A 15,105-nucleotide genomic window follows, 5' to 3' on the forward strand; every position below is an offset into this window, starting at 1 on the left:
TGTAGCTGTAGGGGGAAGGAGCTGAGCCTAAAGCCTTTCTGCCTCCAGCAGTGGCAAATCCTGAGCTCAGTTCCTACCAAGGTATCAAGATGTGTAGTGAGCCAAGCTGAGTATGGTCTGGTTGCAAGGTTAGCACTAGAGCCGGTCAACTGCTGGCCTGTCTGGTGGGCTACCTTCCTGGTGTTGCAACCACTGGGGACAACGTGGTGCTAATTCCACAGAGATGCCGACCAGCGTCAAGGCACTCGACCTTGTCTGTATGAAGGCAATTTCACACGCCTCCCCATGATGAAAAGCAAAAATTTCCTCCAGTGACTCCCAAGCCAGCTCTCGGATTCTCCTCTGCACCAGCGCTAAGACTTCTAATCCTCAGCCTGGCAGGTGTTGACAAACTGCTTGTAACCCCAGTCATTTAAAAAGCAGAGGGAAAAAAAAACCACGCTAATTCTTCTTATGGAATTAGAGCCAATGTGTAAAGAAATCACCATTAATAGAGCAAATAATAAAAGAGAGGGTTAACTCTGGTTAACTAGGGTTAGGGTGTTAGGTGGCTGCTGCTGATCTCCTTACAGAAACAAGGTGGATACTTGATTTTTCCTGCAAAGATGGTAGGAGTTGTGGAGATGTCGGTAGTGCTTAGGTGTAGCAGGAAACTTGTGTATGTCAATGGGTTGCTAGAGACTGAGAAGGGGATGAATTTTTAATGAAGAGATATTCACAGAGGTATCACACGACTCAGGGACAGCCCAGTGGCCACATTTTGACCAAAGTGACTGGAACTTGCAGAAAAGTGAGCTGGGCACCTCCAGCAAGCGGGCTCCTGCTGGGAATTAAGCCATGGGGCAACTGCCTTACGGCTTAAAAAAAAATAATAATAAAAATAGTTTAAACCTCCTGTCTCAAGCTTTGCAGCCTGCTCATCTTAACAGCTGCTCCCAGCTGATTTCTGAAGGGCCATTTCCAAACTCATTTCCTAACGCCCCGTCACGGAACCCCAACGACCGCCCCCAGCGGCCGGCCGCCAGCCCCGCGCATGCGCTGCAGGCGGGGTGGCCCCACCCAGCTTCCCGCCCCTCACTGTGGCGACAGCTTCTGCGCGTTCACGGGGGGCGGGCGCCGTGGGGCGCGCGGGGGGAAGTTTGCGTAACGCGCGGCGGCTCCTGCGCACCCTCCGCAGGGCGGGCGCCGCAGGGGCGCGCGGGAACGTATGTAGCGTGCGCAGCGTGCGCAGCGTGCCCAAGGTGGGGCGTACGCGCTACGCGGCGGGTGCCCCCGCCGGGAGCGGCGCGGCGCGGAGCAGAGCCCGGCCGGGCTCGGCGCCGCCGCGGCCGCCATGTTGAGGCGCAGCAAGGCCGAGGTGGAGCGCTATGTCGCCACCTTGCAGGCCGCTGCGCCTTCGCTGAGAGAGGTGAGTGAGGCGTCGCCGTTTCCCTTGGCCCGGGGGGGAGAGGCGGCCGGGGCCCCGGTTGGCTTGGCTGAGGGTTGGGGTTGGGGTGGCCGGCTTCGGGGGGGGGGGGGGTTGGGGCTACCCCTGCCCCGCGGCGCTTCACGGACGGGAGGGGGTTTTTAGCAGGGTTTTCCTCGAGGCCGGTGCGAGGGAAAAGGGGTTTCCTCACGGGAAACGTCGCGGGTCTTTCCTCCGGCCGGTGAGCCCTGGGTTTGCTGTAGGAGGAGCCCGCCGGGAGTTACAGAGCCGTTCGGGTTTGTGGGCCCCTGGGTCCTAACTTCCCGGCGTTACTTCCCTTCAGAAACTGAACTCACAGATAGGCAGCACGCCGCCTTAAACTTTCAGTTTCCTTTACGTGCGGCGCGGTTAATATTTCTGGGCGGCCGCTTCGTGAAGCGGCAGCGTCGAGGGAGGGAGAGCCGGGAGAAAACGGCTCTGCTCTCTGTCACTAGCCGGGCACAGGGGTGAAAAACTCCAAGCGTTCCTATTATAGCTGGAAAATGCTACGCAGGTCTCAGCCGACTGATGCAATTCATGGGGCCCTAATCCTGAAAGATGCCGTTCTGCTGCTCTGAATTGGTTTTATCGCAGAGGCAGAATATTTAGCAGCCTGAATGTGCCCGAGCTAACCATTATACGTTAGGGACTGCATGCAGGGCCTGTGTACACCATCGTTTGTGCCTTTCCCAACAGCAACAAAATTGTCCTGTGACTTTGTTTATTCGACTTGGGTGCTGTTTAGATTAGACGGTGTCAAGTGCATCGCTGCCAGACTCACAGATACTTTTCCACAGTTTTGATATTTCTGGTGGACTCAACAAAAAACATTTCCTCTCCTTTTCTTGTGCTCAAGGCCACTGGATGCATTTAGTTTTGACTTTTGAGCGATGTTTACAACTGACTGTGTCGCACAGTCCACGGTGGAAATAGTTACTGGTTTCCTTGTTGTGTTGATTTCAGAGGGAAGGGTCTTACAAGGCTGCAAGCGTTTATTTTGAGGTTTCTTTTCATCCCTGTATACAAGGTGTCAAGTTTGACTCCACTCTGGCATGTCAGTGCGTCTTTGTGATACCTGAAAATATGGACTGAAGACTAGGAGGCCTGCTTTCATTTAAATTCACTTTTTAAAGTTTTACGTAGATAACTTCAGGGTGGGAGAGGGGTGAAGACTGGCAGTTTGAGTGTGTTTAGAATGTAGACAGTTGTTTAACGTTTTGCACCGTAGACCTAACTACCTCCAGTATTTTGGAGTTCACAAACAAAACCTGCTTTTGATCTGATGTTGGGAGCTCAGATTTTAAATACATGTTATCTAGCTTCTACCTTGAAGTTTTTGCTTGTGACTTTGTAGTTTCATAGCTCATTCCTTTGACTCATTTCCTCCTGCCCGTGCTTCTGCCATCTTGCCCTCTTGCTTGCTCAGTCTTCTGTTTTGCCTTTTTTTTCCACTTTCGTTTCCCTGTTTTATTCCTCCATAAATACCTTTCACCTTTCATCCCCAGAACAAGTGTGTTCAAGTTATCTCAGACTGGTAACATCAGAAATAAATTAATGCATCAATGCATTTTGTATATAAACTGAGAGTAAGTGGGATTTCTTAGTTGAGGAGAAAGCATTGTCTACCTATATTTAAACAGTTGTATGTGACATGTACTAGAGCAGGACTAAATAGCATCTTCTTGTTTAGTCTATCAGATTTAGGGATTCGTTTTGCAACCTTGTTACATTGGGGAAAAAAAAACTGTACGTTAAATGTAGCTGACTCCATTCTTCTACACTCTTTAGTCAGAAGTGTTTATGAGCTGTTACAAGTATTAAGGCTTGTTGCTTGCTTCACCAGTAACCTCAATTTCACGTTAGTAGCCTTCGCCGGTTACTGGAAAAACATTGTTTTCCAAATCCCACATCTTTCAAAAACAAAGCTTTGGATATGAGGAACGGACTGGAGCTGATAACTAGTTATCAAATTCAGTCTCTCAAAAGTATTAGAAGGGTCTTCCTATTCAATTACTTTGAAAGTGTTGTACGTCTAAAATGTGCTTGTCGTGTGTTTTCCCCTTCAGAAATCGTTGAAAGGATTCCTTTTTGCTAAGCTGTATTTTGACGTCAAAGAGTATGATCTTGCTAAAAGGTAACACACGTTGATGTATGCTGTTATTCTGTTCTCTAAAGCATAATAGAAAAGCTAAATGAATATGAAGTAGACTGGAGAAATCAAGATCACTATCATGCTGCTTTAAGGTAGCAGTAGACATGGGTATCAGATGCTGTTTAAATCTTTATAAAACAGCAACTTAGATAAATATCTATGTGATATTGAAAAACTTACCGTTTGAAATGGCTTTTATTCCACTGTATTATGAAGTTATTACAGTTTCTGTGAAGTTATTACAGTTAGAGTTTCTTTTTTTAATAAACACCAATACTTGCTGGCAAATAAGTAGCATCTGTACATGTAAAAATAATGTTGTTCTGTACTTTAAGGTCCAGACCAGGTATCTAGAACCAACCATGACTGCATTTCCTGTGTCACATGTTAAATTCCTGCTTCAGTTCTATGGAGGCTGGGGGGGAGGACAGAGAGACTCATATTATTGAGGAATATTGATCCTTTTTTTTTTCCTGTTCTGTAGGTACATGTATACATACCTCAGTGTGCAAGAGAGAGATCCGAAAGCACACAGATTTCTTGGACAAATTTATGAAGCTGAGGGCAACACTGAAAAGGCTTTTGGATGTTACAAGGTAAACACTCCACTGACCTCCAATGTCCTGCTTTAATCCATTGCAAAGGGACTTTTAAAATCATGCAGTTCTGGACATTTCTTAAATGCATAAAAGAAAACATATTTGTGGAAAAAGTGTAATATGTATGCTTTCCGTTGCCAAATGCGTATATGATGTACTGCAGAGGGGATTCTTCATTTGACATGATTTGCTTCAGCAGTATTTTTTTTAAGTTGATTCTTTTGTGACCTAGACTGGGTCTTCGTGCTACCTGCTATTAAATTCTTTCCATATCGTACGTTGCCCTTTGGACTAAGGATCTGTGACTGCTGTCGAATTCCCTAGCAGGGGCTCTGATGACAGCAGTAATCTAGTTGCTACTGGAAGACTAGACCTAGGGTGTTTTCTAGTTGTTTGTATTTATTGCTTTTTTTTGGGTTTTGTTTGGGTTTGGGGGCGGGGGGGGGGAGTGAGATGGGGCAGGGCAAACATAATTTACATTTATATGCTTGCCCAATGAGAAATTCACCATCAGAATGCCTTTGTTCAGGTTTTAGGGAGGGAGAGGATGTGCTCAACAGTTTTGCTGCCAATACATCCCAGCTTGTCTTAGTGTGTGACTTAATTATATCTTTCTTCAAAAGTGTCCATATGGAGTTAGACTAAAGGTACTTAAGAGTCCAGCTGCCTGCGTATAGCTGGTGGTAGGGGCAGAATAGCTGGCTTTTGCATTTTTGCTCTTCTAAATCTTTTCTTTTCTGAATTTTTGCTCTTTTGAGTTGCAGCAGATGTATCTGGGTGCTGTAAACTAGTGATAAGTTTAGAAACTGAGGTCTTTCTTAATGTATTCAGAAAGTATTTACTAATAGATCTGTCTAATTTGAATACCTGTGTCTTTTCAACGAGTGGTGTAATTCTTTCCTGTTCTGTGTGGATTGCAAGATCAAGTTACCTTTTTTTCCTGACTTTTTTTCCGTGTGTGTGCGTGGGGAAAACTAGCGCTCTGTGGATTTGAACCCAGCACAGAAAGATCTAGTGCTGAAGATAGCGGAGTTACCGTGCAATAATGACATCACTGATGAAAGAACAAAATACTGGGTTGAAAAAGCTGCTAAGGTGTTTCCTGGAAGCCCTGCTGTTTACAAGTTGAAGGTAAATGCCAATTTCCAACCTCTGTTCTGTGACTTAAAGAAGCTTCTAGTATCTGACTGGAGCACTTTTCCCGTGTCATCTCATGTAAAACTTCCTGGCTAAATTATTTTAGAATCTTGAGTATTAAATCTAATGGAATTAATATTCTTTAGATTTAATTCTTCTAGAATTTATTCTTCTATTTAAAGAAATGTTAATTTCTTTGCTGTTTGACACTTCTGTCTAGCTTTCAAGAAAACTGCAGCTGCAGGCTCTCATACGCTTCTCAAGGTTTCAGGGTTGACAGTCTTCAAAAATGCAGGGAAATCATGTTAGTAGTCACATCCAAAAAGTTAAGACTAGGTAGGCAGTTCTCTATTTATTGTGTGACTGGCAGGAAGGTGGCAGGCCTGAGAACTCAGACTTCCTTGCTCTCTACGCTGCTTTTTTGTTTTTTTAATTTGGATTAAAAACAGCATAAAGTAAGGAACGCTCTAATTCTCAATTACTGTGTAAATGCCTTCAGTCACACAATCTCACTTTTGCACAGGTATTAGTTTTGTGTAGCACAGCAGCAATGACACCTAGTCTTAAGATGCTTGTTTCAGACAGGCTATTCTGTGTCAGGGTATGCTGTCTTTGAAGCAAATGGTTTCACAAGCTGAACATACCATCCATAAGAGGCAAATTGTTGTGTTTTTTTTGTATTTTAAATGTTTGAGTATTTCTTCAAACTTTGTAATAACTGGAAGCTTTTCAGCTTTAATAGTTTAAGTAATGTAGTCTGTGTGGTGGAGGCAAGAGAATTGTCTCTTAATGCAGTTGTTGAAAAGGCCCACATGCAAGACGAAATATTAACGTGTTGCCTTCATGTTCAATAGGAGCAGTTGCTGGATTGTAAAGGTGAAGATGGATGGAATCAACTTTTTGACCTTATTCAAGCAGAGCTCTATGCAAGACCAGATGATATCTACGTTAACATCAGACTTGTTGCACTGTACCGCTCAAATAATAGGCTGAGAGACGCTGTTTTCCATTGTCAGGAGGCAAAGAAGAAAATACCTTTGCAGTCGAGCTTGGAATGGTGCTCCTGTGTCATAGAGACATTTGAGGTGTGTAATCATATTTTGATATTGTGATAATCTTCCATATCATTTAAACTAGCTTGTGTCTCTTAGTTCATTACACTGACAGCTATTTCTCAAGTGATTTAACTCCTTCAAATGCAAATTAGTGAAACCACTCAAATTACAAAGTACTTCCTTGGAGTTTCCTTCCTAGAGTTAAATGTTACAGAGTTGTTTAGTTTCTAATTTCAGGGACCAAACTGTTCAGGCAAATAGTTCCCTGGAATTTTGCTGTTGGTGAATGTCTCAGTAGTGGAAATAGATTATGCAGTAAATGATAGTGATTTGTTTTGGAGAAGTACTGTCTTTGCCTTTATGGAAGGATGACTGTTCCTTATCCTCTGAACCTTCTTCTTTAGGAATATCTGGAATCTGTACAAGACTTGGAGTCTGATAAAAGTAATTGGAGAACTATCAAGAAAGACTATCTGCTGGCCTATTGCAGCTTTCTTAAAGTGATGCTATCTTCTAGAGATGTTCAAGAATGCAGAGGCGCACTCAAAAGGTATAGTTTTACCTTTTCTGTATTTAAAGCAAAACAAAAAAACCTCTATGAATTGCATGTATTTTTCTAGGTCACAGAACATCTACCAGGCTTCAATTTCACTGTGTAACCAGTTTGTGGATGGGAGAGGAGACTCTCTGTTTTAGAATAAAGAAAGGTTCCTAATAGGCTTGAGCCCCAAGCTATAAGCCTTGTTTGAGTAGTCAGCACATAACCATGGGGAAGACCCAATATTATCTTGGGTCAATTACCTTTTTGCCATTCAGTAAGAGAATGTTCTGTACCTCAGCAACTATCTCATTAAAATTTCCCAGATGCTTGTATATCAGCTTTGTCCTGGTCAAGTTAACACAACACATGTTGAAATAATGAAGAATTTTAGGCATATAATATAATTGGAAGGGAGGAAGCTGCCTGCAGTAAGAACATTCACCTTCAGAGAAAACTGGATAGTGTTTCAGGGCTAGCTGGTTTCAAGGCGTACCATCTGTGTCACAGCTGAAGTAGTACAAAACAATGTTTGTAGCCAATTTGTTGGTGAAGAGCCATGTTCCCTTAGATCTACCTTCTCTTCTTTCTTTTACCTTCTCTGGAGATATTCAAGACCCATCTGGACGCCTACCTGTGCAATTTGCTTGAGGGAACCTGCTTTGGCAGGGGGGTTGGGCTCAATGATCTCTCGGGGTCCCTTCCAACCCCTACAATTCTGTGATTCCCTTTGTCACTAACTTCTATTGACATAGCTTTGTTTCTCGCTTAAGTGACGATTGTTACCTTTTTTAAAACAATGTTCTTCAGTCTGCTCTTCTTGAATGAGTATATGAAGCAATACAGGCAATGGTTGAGGAATAGGTAATGTCCAAATATGTCCCCCCCCGAACATTGACCATAAACGTGTGGTTGTTCTTCTAACATTTCGTTAGAGTCCTTCAGGGTACCTAGATCTGAAGCACTTCTAGATCATGGCAACGCTAACAGCTATTATAGTTTTGTCAGGTTACTGAAAGTGTTGACTGTTTATTGGAAAGCCACTCCTGAGTGGAGACTATTTACTGGCCTGCAGCTATTCAGATTGCTGCGGTACCTCTTATTTGGAAGAACCAGTCTAACTGTATTTTGGTCTGTCCTTTTGGTAAGTGAAGTGAATTTTACTTCAATAAACAAAGTTGAGAGCTTTGGGAGTTTGAGACGGTTATTCTGCCTTCTAGTTGACTCATCAAGTTACTTGATTCACAGTTAAATAACGTTGTCCCCAAACGTGCTATAGCTTTTACCAGGACTTTGCTCAGAATGAGTCTTTTCTACATTTTAGTCTTGATGGTGTGCTTCACTCAGTGAAAACCTATGTGAGTGGGACTGACGAGTTGTCTCATACCTTCATCGAAGTGAAAGGACAGTTATACATGCATGCTGGAACTTTGCTACTGAAAATGGCTCAGCACAGTGAGGCACAGTGGAAAGAGGCGTGTGAACTGGCAGCACTGTGTTACATGATAAGTTTCCAGGTAAGTTGTTTTTCAGTGTATGCCTTTAGTTGATGCAGTTCTTGGAATGCTCTGTTAAACATTTGTATTCTGAAAATTAACTAGTGTTTGTAAGACTCCCTCCTCACCAAATCTTATTATTCCACAATTCTTTAAAAGATTTCAAATGGCATCACTAGAATAAAAGTGTATCATCAACTGCTTTTCTTGTCAAAAGTAAATTGACTCTTAAAGGCTAATGAGTGTATTTCCCACAGTCTGTTCTTTTCTGCAATACAGCTGAAAACATAATGAATAGTAAATTTATTGGTGTAGGGAGGGAAGAGGATGAACTGAGTAACTCCCTTATTCTTGCGTAGACAGCAGAACTAAAAAGGTGTGCTATTGTGTGCTATTTGCAAAAGATACAGTTGCCCACCTCATATTTTTCAAGGGATGTGTTATATAGTACCTTCAGAATTGATGCTCTTTTTCTTAAGTTTTCTTGTGCTTGTTTCCTAATTTTTGAGACTAATTTAAGTGATCTGCTTTGTATAGTAAAGAAGCTATAACAATTCTTCACCAGGTTCCTAAACCAAAGTCAAACCTAATAAAAGAGGAGCATACTGGACAAGATACCCTGGAAATGTTGGCCTGTGATCGGAAAAGCCAGTCTGGTAATGAAAAATAATTAAAATCCCTTAGTTACGTTTCAGTCTTATGAATAGCTACTTTAAGAATCAAGTAACTCTTGTTAAAGAATACACTTTGTGTCTTGAAATGCAATAATACTCTCTGGATTCTGACTCCATATGAAATGCAAAACAGTAGTTTGATCCTGACATCTAATGTTTTCTTCCTTCTCTTCAGCATGGTGGTAGACTTCATTCTTTCTTTTCAAGTGAGCTTTTTCTTCTTTTTATCTCAAGGACACTGAGGTAGAATTGAACTTTTTAGCATTTCCTAATCTGAAAATGCTTTCTGCCTGCTGATTCTATTTTACAAGTTTACAAGTATTGTTAGCCCAAGCATAAAATACTATTGTTGCTCCATCCTTTCCATTCCCTTATTTGTTCATCAGGTTTGCTGTTTCTGTTGCTAAGCTTAGGCAGGCTTTCAATCTACATGCTCTATAGCCCCTAGATGAAAACAAACAAGAAAAAACAACAGAACAGTAAACATCAGGTTGAATTGTTCCAGAATGGATTTTGATAAGATCAACTCCAACTTGTATTACAGCTGCTTATTTTTGAATACAGTTGCAATGCCCCTAGAACAATAATTTAAAAAAAAAAAGTCTTTGTAAATCCAGTTGTCCAGGAAAACAAATGCCTTGGGACTGGTGTCACTAAAGGCTTGGAAAGCCTATGTGCTGAAACACTGACCTAATTACAGGGAGAATATAACTTACCAATTTGTGGGTTTCATAAGGGGAAATCTTGATTCTCAGCCTTCCGTAGCAAGAACAGCCCACTGTATCAAATACTACTTTCCTTGATTAAGTTCACTGTTTATCTATGTGAAGTGATATTTTTGTCTTCTAGGTCATATGCTGCTGAAATTGAGCCATGGCAAAGAAGACTTCCTGAAAGAGGTTGTGGAATCTTTTGCAAACAAAAGCGGTTCATCTGTGCTGTTTGGTTGTCTCTTTGAGAATGGAGCTTCCAGAGAGAGGTCTTTCCTTGGTACGGATGATATTGGAAATGTCAGTATGCAAGCACCAGTGCAAGAGGAACTTCATAAATACGATCTTGGTAAGAGGTGTTACTTTCTGAAACTCAGCATAAACATGACTGTCTGTACCAGAGAGTCTTCTAGAAATACTTCATATTGCAGTAAGAGACAGCCATACTAGCTGTTCAGTGTTGCCCTAATTACTCCAAAAGAGTGATACGTAAGGAGTTTCAATTTATGCTGTAACATGTTGCTGAGAAGCAGTATTGTTATGCCTGGTTCTTAAGAATTTGTCACATACTTCCCTACTTCTATCCTTTCTGTGTTTTCTAGTCTGTTCTGATCCATTTTCATTTGCTGCTGCCTGTTTAGTTCTTTGTGTTTGTACATCGATAAGTGTCAATGGGAAGGCAGGTCTCTCTTCCTATGTAACCTATGAATACAGGTTACGGGCACAAAAATAAGGTAACTTTAGGAAGAATTGCAAACTAGTAAAAACTTCTTATTTTTGAACTTGACTTGATGATGAAGTCTGGCTTTGAATTTTGGTGTAACAAGGTTAGAGTACTAGTAGTTTTTTTACCTAGCTGATAATTTTTAGAAACTTTTAGGCTGTTAAATCTTTTCTGTGTACTACCTAACTCTCTGTTAAGTAATTTTAGACAATAAGGCTTACAGTCCTTTATCTTAAATAGCTAAAATAAAGCTTATACTACCACAACCTCTCATAAGCAGTTTATTTGTAGTGTTTTTTGTTATGTATTTTAAAACAACGAAGGTCTGTGCATGTTGCATGCAGGCTAAAGATTTTCCCTGTTAAAGAAATAAGTGCAAAAACATAATTGCAAAAAAAAGTCTGGCTTTAAGTTAGAAATTAAGTGTTCAAGCTATTTTAACATTTAACATTGCTGAAGATAGAGATTTCACGAGCATTACAGAACTAGAAAAGCTGCAGTACTTCTGTTTAATGCATTAGTTTAACCTGCTGCCTCAAAATGAAGAGTTTAAAATTTAAAATTCTTATGTACTTCAGTGGAAATGTTATCTCCATTCTTTGCTTTGACAGAAAAGCTAAAGTATTAATACATTTGGCTTGTGCACTCCTATGAAGTAGATGCTGCTTCTTCGAAAGCTATTTATATAATATAAATAGATGCCAAAATCACTTCAAGAATGCTACATCTTACTTTTAAAATGCTTATTTCCAACTTAGATGGAGGCAAAAAGATGGGAAGAGATTGCTAGGAAGCTCCTTCAGTGTGATATATATACTAAAACTCTACTTTTCATATAACGAAACCCGGCTTCGATCAGATGTTAGTCTTCCTAACTAGGATGCAGATATTAACTTCCTACAACTTTGTTTTTGCATAGGTGCTGTTCGAATGCACCGTGGTAGTCTCCAGCACCTCGTGTGGCTTTGTTTGCAGTGGATCTTAATGTCAGTGTTACCCCCAGTGCGCAGATGGCTAAAACAACTTTTTCACTTGCCCCAAGAAACATCAAGACTAGAGACAGATGCTCCTGAATCCATTTGCCTGTTAGACCTTGAAGTAAGTAAATTTTCCATGTTCTTAAATGTACTATACAATTTAAGAGTTTTGGTATCTAATACTTTTTATTTATTTATCTTTTATTTTTACAAAAACAGGTATTTCTGCTTGGAGTGGTATTCACTAGCAACTTAGAATTGCAAGAGAAGTTTAACGCTCACTACAGTGCACATCAGCCTCAGTTCTTACCATTGGCAGTGTGCAAGCAGCTCTATACTGAAAAGCAAAGAGCCTGGTGGGATGCCGTTCGTACTATTACGCACAGAAAAATAATGTAAGGCTTTTTAAGTTTGGAAATATTCGAAACGAGTTTTTAGTAGCTTCTGCAAGGGTGTCATGAATTGATCCCCATAGATTGTGTGTAAAATTCATTTTTCTTGATGTATTTTGGACATTGAAGTCTTACTGCTGGAGGGGCTTGAGACACTTAAGAACTTTCTAAAAATGGGGTTTTCATTTCTAATAATGCATTTTTAAGCTAGATGTAGGTTAGGACTAAAAAAGATGAAAAAAAAAAAGAATACTAACTGTGGAATATTTCTTCTGATATGTAGGCCAGAAACATCAGTAAAACCGAGGCTTGTAGTACAGCATGGAATAAGTACTCTGCGAGCACTGGATAAACATGGCCTTCAACCTGCCTTAATTATATACTGGGCAAAAACACTGCAAAAAACCGTAAGCTAAAATTATTTTAAAATATGTATAATCTGATGTTTTTTCTCTTATTTTGTGAACTAAACAGTAGATAAAATCAGATGAGAGAACTGTGGTTAATTTTGCCAGATAAGTTACTTGCTATAGTCGCCCTAGTGAGTTCTCTATCCCTCACTACTCTCTTAATGCTACTTTTAACTGTAGTGGTATTTTCTACCTGTATGTTACATAGCTCTGTAGAGAGGTCGCCTGAGGTTTGTCACAAGTATTAGAGAAGATACTAATTGCTTCAGAGAACAATATGTATGAATAGCAGTGGGTTTGAATTTGTTGAGATGACCTGCTTTTATTCCCTTTTCTTCAACAGGGTATTAGCCTTAACTCCTTTTATGACCAGAAGGAATACATTGGACGAAGTGTTTACTACTGGAAGAGAGTCTTGATTATGCTGGAAGTAGTCAAAAAGAAGAGAAGTATTCCTGAACCTACTGATCCTCTCTTCAAACATTTCCGTAGACTTGACATCCAGGTACAGATTGATTAATCTAAAATTGAAGTAAGAGGGATTATATCACAAAAATTTATTGTGTGTGTGTATGTTGGTTGGGGTTTTCTTGCATTCTACGGCTCTATGGTGTTACTAATATAATATCATTAACAGTGATACTTGGTAGTAACTGCATGTCTGATTAAAGGCAGGGGAATCTCTCCTTATAACTTTATTTTTAATTTTAAAACTCTATTTGATTGGAAGACACTGAACTCCCTTACTACCAACTTTCTTTAAAAAGTGTTTTCCTTGTATTACAGGAATAAAAAATTAGTAATATCATTAACCTCCGCCTGCCTGATTATTTAGTGGCGTTCACATGCACTTTCTGTTCCAAGTATCGAGTTAAGTATGACTCGTCTTTTGCTTTGTAGGTCTCGCAGGTTACAGTCTATGAAGAAGAGGCACGTATAGCATTTGCAACATTGGATGCAGTTGATGGCAGAACTGATGATGCTTTGTTAGCATTTGAAGCTATTAAGAATGTCGTTTCATACTGGAATCTTGCTATAGTAAGTTCATAAATTTCATTACCCGCAAATGCGTTTTCTTCACTTGTTTTCTTCACTTGCATTCTGACTGATTCTAATTAATGTGCATATTGTTAGATCTTCCAAAGAAAGGCAGAGGAGATTGAGAATGATGCCATGATGCTAGAAGAACAAGAAGAACACAAAGTCTATCTTTTTAAAAGCAAGCATTATCTAATGAAGATCTTAGACGAAAGCTCCTCTGATGTGTCAGTAACTGAGAAAGTAAGTAATTCTTGCTTAAAAGCTTGTTTCGAGAGATGCATTGGTTTATGTTACTATTTTAAAATGAAACCATTTGCATTCAAGTCAGATTTTTTAGACCAGACTTTACTTAAAGGCAAGCTAAACTTATTTTTTCCCACATGACAAATAACCTGCATAACTCTAGTGGGCTAGTACATTCTGGGAAACTTCTGTAAGATACCAGATCGTGCAGTGTTCTGACTACTCTGTGGTTGACAGCTTCTTTGCCAACAAATAGCTTTTGCCCATTATTTTCTTACAGAGGTTAACAGTTTCCAAATAAAATTTAAAGCTTACATGAATTGTTCTCCTACATTAACTTTGATTTGGAGCTTTGCTGAAAAAACAGTATTTCTGATCAGAACGTAGTCTCCTTCTCTGAGGAAGAATGCAATCATGACTTGCATTTCCAATAACTTTCTAGCTGCCGGTATCTGTTGAAACTGTGAGGGAAATGTTGGACGCAGTGATTCAGGAACTCGGAGAGAATGATGAAGAGGCAAGTCTTGCCTTCGGAAATGACCTGTCACCAGCTGTAGATTCAGAAGTGAAATATTCCACTTCACTGTCTAATAACTTCTCTGTCTCACCATCTAAGAGCTACAAGGTACATTAGCCAGTTATTATTTTAGGGAAGTGTTATGTTTGAATAAAAATTCAATAGGTTAAATGAACTTTTCTTCTGCTCCCCAGTTTTCTCCTAAAAATCCCCCTCAGTGGGCAGAAGATCACAGATCTATACTTCAAATGATCTGTCAGCAAGTGGAAGCTTTAAAGGTAAACGACTTTGTAAAGTTAAACAATTTTGTCACCATGTTCAATGCAGATCAGCTCATCTTGTTGTTATAGTAAGGACTCTGATCCTAGCCTAGCAAGCTAACATTAGTTCATGCTACCACATAACTCAGTGAAAATATCTTTGTAAACATCTACCTAAAATGAGTGCAAGAGTAAAACTTGTTGCCTAAAAACCCCAATTCAGGACTCAGGCAGGGGTATGGAGGCAACCCTTCCAAGGACTGTGTGTGCAGAAAGAGTTCTGCTATCATCAGCTTGGGTATCATCCAGTTGGTTCTGGGACTTTTATTTCTGGCTTTAGAAAACACTCCCAGCATGCTGTATAGCATGAACAGATCTTGGATTATTCCAACAGCCACCTCTTGATTTTTTTTTCAGAGTTTGAACATGATTGTAATTAGGGTAGGTATCGCTCCTTATGCTTTCTTCTACAAATACCAGTGTTATACACTTACATTCTCTTAATTGAAACACTGTCTTAATAGAATGAGATGCAAAAAATGAAACACAACAATTCCAACTCGAATGTATCATCTCGTTGGCCTGGTGAAATCTATGGAACAGATATTTTGTCAGAGAGCTATCAGAGAGCACAAAATCTTCATGAAGCTCCATTAACAGGTAAGTTGTTGCTGAAATCTTAATTAAACACTTAGCTAAACTGAGGTAGACTCGTTAAAATATTGCAGAAATATTT

At 40.3% G+C, this 15,105-nt stretch overlaps 2 protein-coding genes across 4 annotated transcripts in view; one reads left to right on the top strand and one right to left on the bottom strand.

The window, feature by feature from the left end:
• LOC310892160 (tumor necrosis factor receptor superfamily member EDAR-like) overlaps positions 1–15,105 on the bottom strand; it is a 461,331-nt gene that overhangs the window by 341,689 nt on the left and 104,537 nt on the right. The window lies entirely within an intron of this gene.
• The window catches only part of LOC310892156 (E3 SUMO-protein ligase RanBP2-like), a 39,771-nt gene continuing 25,765 nt past the window's right edge, over positions 1,100–15,105 (top strand). The window contains exons 1-18 of one of the 3 annotated variants that reach the window (XM_083819535.1): positions 1,100–1,408; positions 3,511–3,578; positions 4,081–4,192; positions 5,174–5,326; positions 6,187–6,417; positions 6,792–6,937; positions 8,250–8,442; positions 8,987–9,077; positions 9,945–10,154; positions 11,449–11,627; positions 11,726–11,901; positions 12,182–12,305; positions 12,652–12,813; positions 13,209–13,346; positions 13,443–13,589; positions 14,035–14,217; positions 14,304–14,387; positions 14,894–15,029. In XM_083819535.1, the coding sequence (XP_083675661.1) occupies positions 1,334–1,408; positions 3,511–3,578; positions 4,081–4,192; positions 5,174–5,326; positions 6,187–6,417; positions 6,792–6,937; positions 8,250–8,442; positions 8,987–9,077; positions 9,945–10,154; positions 11,449–11,627; positions 11,726–11,901; positions 12,182–12,305; positions 12,652–12,813; positions 13,209–13,346; positions 13,443–13,589; positions 14,035–14,217; positions 14,304–14,387; positions 14,894–15,029 (2,608 nt within the window). In that variant the 5' untranslated portion in view covers positions 1,100–1,333. The remainder of the gene's footprint in view (positions 1,409–3,510; positions 3,579–4,080; positions 4,193–5,173; positions 5,327–6,186; positions 6,418–6,791; positions 6,938–8,249; positions 8,443–8,986; positions 9,078–9,944; positions 10,155–11,448; positions 11,628–11,725; positions 11,902–12,181; positions 12,306–12,651; positions 12,814–13,208; positions 13,347–13,442; positions 13,590–14,034; positions 14,218–14,303; positions 14,388–14,893; positions 15,030–15,105) is intronic. The other 2 variants (XM_083819536.1, XM_083819534.1) reach the window with 2 other exon arrangements.

The sequence above is a fragment of the Anser anser genome (genome assembly GCF_964211835.1).
Source record: "Anser anser genome assembly, chromosome: 1".
Taxonomy (NCBI): domain Eukaryota; kingdom Metazoa; phylum Chordata; class Aves; order Anseriformes; family Anatidae; genus Anser; species Anser anser.